The sequence below is a fragment of the Bactrocera tryoni genome, unplaced genomic scaffold (assembly GCF_016617805.1).
Source record: "Bactrocera tryoni isolate S06 unplaced genomic scaffold, CSIRO_BtryS06_freeze2 scaffold_133, whole genome shotgun sequence".
Lineage (NCBI taxonomy): Eukaryota > Metazoa > Arthropoda > Insecta > Diptera > Tephritidae > Bactrocera > Bactrocera tryoni.
Genome location: NW_024395849.1, coordinates 445,069 through 448,725, shown reverse-complemented (window position 1 = coordinate 448,725; position 3,657 = coordinate 445,069). Strand labels below are relative to the sequence as shown.

General features: G+C 37.6%; 1 protein-coding gene across 1 annotated transcript; it reads left to right on the top strand.

The window, feature by feature from the left end:
* The first annotated feature begins 253 nt into the window (after positions 1 to 253).
* LOC120780068 (twitchin-like) lies at positions 254 to 1,224 on the top strand. The gene is made up of 2 exons (XM_040112343.1): positions 254 to 383; positions 574 to 1,224. The coding sequence occupies exon 2, from the start codon at positions 595 to 597 to the stop codon at positions 877 to 879; it is 285 nt and encodes a 94-aa protein (XP_039968277.1). The 5' UTR covers positions 254 to 383; positions 574 to 594; the 3' UTR covers positions 880 to 1,224.
* The last annotated feature ends 2,433 nt before the right edge of the window (positions 1,225 to 3,657 follow it).

The window sequence follows — 3,657 nt, the reverse complement described above, 5'->3', positions numbered from 1 at the left end:
GTTGCCAAAGATCCTTACACCACTGCTGGTAAGCCGAGTGTGCCAAAGATTGATGATTATAATGAACATATGGTTAAATTAAAATGGGAACCTCCTAATGACAATGGAGGTGCACCAATCACAGGTTATGTAATTGAAAAGAAAGACAAATATTCGGCTATTTGGGATGAGGTGTTATTAACAAACATTAGTATAAAGATTTTTAAGTTGTACGAAAATGTTTATAATCGAAATTTTATATTTCCAGACACCTAATGCAGAGGCAACCGTTGATGGTCTAATTGAAGGCAATGTCTATCAATTCCGTGTTCGTGCTGTAAATAAAGCCGGCCCTGGTGAACCTAGTGCTGCGACGGAACCTCACGTAGCTAAGCCAAGAAATTGTAAGGAAAATCAATACCGTTTCACGTCTACCACATCCCACGGCTATAAAATGCTTCATGCTTTTTCAATAGTTAACAATATTTAATCTAATGTTTTTCAGGAAATATTAATTGCTAAGCAAAGCTTTTTTGTTGAAATCTATATGTACTTTTAATTGAAATTTATTAATAAACGTTTAATGATTATTAGTGATACCGCAACCGCGACAAAATGAAGCCTATAAAAGTGCGAGCAGGTCAAACAGCTAAGTTTGATGTTGATGTAAAAGGTGAACTAGCACCAACACTTACATGGATATTCAAGGAGAAAGAGCTATCCAGCGACAACCAAGTACGTTTGGAAAATGAGGAATATAATACGAAACTGACGATACTATACACAACACGTGGCCAAACCGGCACTTATAAATTAAAAGCTGAAAGTATAAATGGCGTCGATGAGGCAGAAGTTGAAGTTGTCTACTGGAGAAACCGTCAAAACCTGAAGGACTTCTAGTAGCATTTGATATACTTAAGGAACGTTGCAAACTGAAATGGAGAAAACCAAAAGATGACGGTGAGATTATTCTTGCTCATCACTCTTAAGGAAAAAACTCACCCCATGAGTTGAAAAGCACTTTGCTGTGAACCAACGGTTTTACAAAAACAAACAAGACAAAGTAAAGAAATGGGCAACCAATAAAAGAAAGTAATTTCGCAAATGTATTAAATTTGGTGCAATTATAATAATTTAATTTTTTTGTGGAATTTCAAAAAGTGAAAGAATAACTAAGGAGCATCTGCAGCATTATAGCATATTATATCACTTAAACATAAGTATGTATATGTCGTTTTATTTATACTCAGAAAGAAGTAAAATGTACAAAAAAATTTGTTAAAATATTTCTTAAACAATATTGAAATTAACGGAACAAGCACTATCGATTTTGCATTGTGGGGTTTAAGACATCACAAATTTGTGAGGTAGTTGTGAGCATTTGAGCTTTTGAAATCACCTCAGCATACGGAAAACCTCACAACTCGTGAGGGCACGAGTATAGGGCTGTAAATGAAGCATTTGTCTGTGTTACCATTGTCATATATGGATAAAATGTATACCGTCTTAAAGGAGAAGACGTGCAGAAGTGCACAGCGTTATTATACCCTGAACAGGGTATATTAAGTTTGTCACGAAGTTTGTAACACCCAGAATGAAGCGTCGGACACTCATAAAGTGCTATATATCGGGTGATTTTTTAAGAGCTTGATAAATTTTTTTAAAAAAAAAACGCATAAAATTTGCAAAATCTCATCGGTTCTTTATTTGAAACGTTAGATTGGTTCATGACATTTACTTTTTGAAGATAATTTCATTTAAAATGTTGACCGCAAGCGTCTTAGGTAATTCGGAAAGTTCAATTTTGGGCAACTTGCACCAAGGCTTTATGGCCAAGAATATTCCGAATTTCTTCGGAAATGTTGTCTTCCAAAGCTGGAATAGTTGCTGGCTTATTTCTGTGAGACTTTGGACTTGGCAGCCCCACAAAAATAGTCTAAAGGCGTTAAATCGCATGATCTTGGTGGCCCAACTGCCCATGCATCCCGAAAAAATGCACTGTTTGGTGTGGTTTGTACGCTGGTGAATCATTGGACCGTATTTTTTCAAAGATGCTGTTGGACGCAACGTTACGGTGAATGGCGATCGCTATCGTTCGATGCTAACAAACTTTTTGTTGCCAAAAAATGGAAGAACTGAACTTGGTTGACATGTGGTTTCAACAAGATGGCGCTACATGCCACACAGCTCGCGATTCTATGGCCATTTGAGGGAAAACTTCGAGAACAATTCATCTCAAGAAATGGACCCGTAAGTTGGCCACCAAGATCATGCGATTTAACGCCTTTAGACTATTTTTTGTGGGCTACGTCAAGTCTAAAGTCTACAGAAATAAGCCAGCAACTATTCCAGCTTTGGAAGACAACATTTCCGAAGAAATTCGGGCTATTCCGGCCGAAATTCTCGAAAAAGTTGCCCAAAATTGGACTTTCCGAATGGACCACCTAAGACGCAGCCGCGGTCAACATTTAAATGAAATTATCTTCAAAAAGTAAATGTCATGAACCAATCTAACGTTCCAAATAAAGAACCGATGAGATTTTGCAAATTTTATGCGTTTTTTTTTAAAAAAAAGTTATCAAGCTCTTAAAAAATCACCCGATATATCAGTATGTTAAACTTAGTCGATTTAGCCATGTCAGTCTGTCTGTCCGTCCGTCCGTCTATATATATACAAACCAGTCCCTCAGTTTTTATGATCTCGTTTTGAAATTTTGCAACCGTAATTTTCTCTTCAAGAAGCTTCTCATTTGTCAGAGCTGCCGATATCGGACCACTATAACATATAGCTGTCATACAAACTGAACGATCGGATTCAAGTTCTTGTATGGAAAACTTTCACATGTCACAACGTATTTTCACAAAAGTTGGCACAGGTCATTTCCTAAAACAACAATGTAATCTCCAAAGAAATTGTTTAGATTGGTTAACTATAGCATATAGCTGCCGTACACACTGAATGATCGGAATCAAGTTCTTGTATGGAAAACTTTCAAATTTGACAATGTATTTTCACAAAAGTTGGAATAGATTATTTTCCAAGGCAACAATGTAATCTCCAAAGAAATCGATTTAAAAAATGTATTGAATCAATCGTTACAATTCTTTAAAAACTTTCAAAATAGGCTCCTTCTGCACCGCCAGCTCGATTTCCAAGCATTGAAGGCACCACGGAAGGCATTCTCCGGAATAGCCTTGAGAGTCGAAGTGCATGCTGCTCCCGACCCTCCAAAAAGGCTTGGTGCCACCGACACACACCACTTCTTGCTAAAGCAACATATGGGTAAGCCTGCTTCATCATATCAAACGTTTCTGTAGCAGATTCACTGAGTTTCACACAGAATGTAATCGCGTATCTCTGCTCTAACGAATACTGCATTTTCGGCTTGCACCACTCACAGAAACACGTCGCGCGAAAATATTTGTTCTGAATTTCCAGGTGCTCGGGGACAACTGACCAGCCAGTCGGTGTGGGCACGCTCCGAAGTACAGTCGCGACGGAAGAAAATCAGTCCTATTACTTTCCGGACAAACGCTGTAATTTTTATGTTCAGTAAGCGATATTTATAGCTAATCAGTCATTCATTCAATTAGTAAATGTTTTTTTGGAAGTGTAGTGCCGTCGATGCGCAAACATATAGTATATTATAGCAGAAACATTCAAAAACGCTACTCCCT

What these genes read in the sequence shown, in the direction of transcription:
- LOC120780068 (XM_040112343.1), top strand. Translation starts at nt 595, where the DNA reads ATGAAGCCTATAAAAGTGCGAGCAGGTCAAACAGCTAAGTTTGATGTT.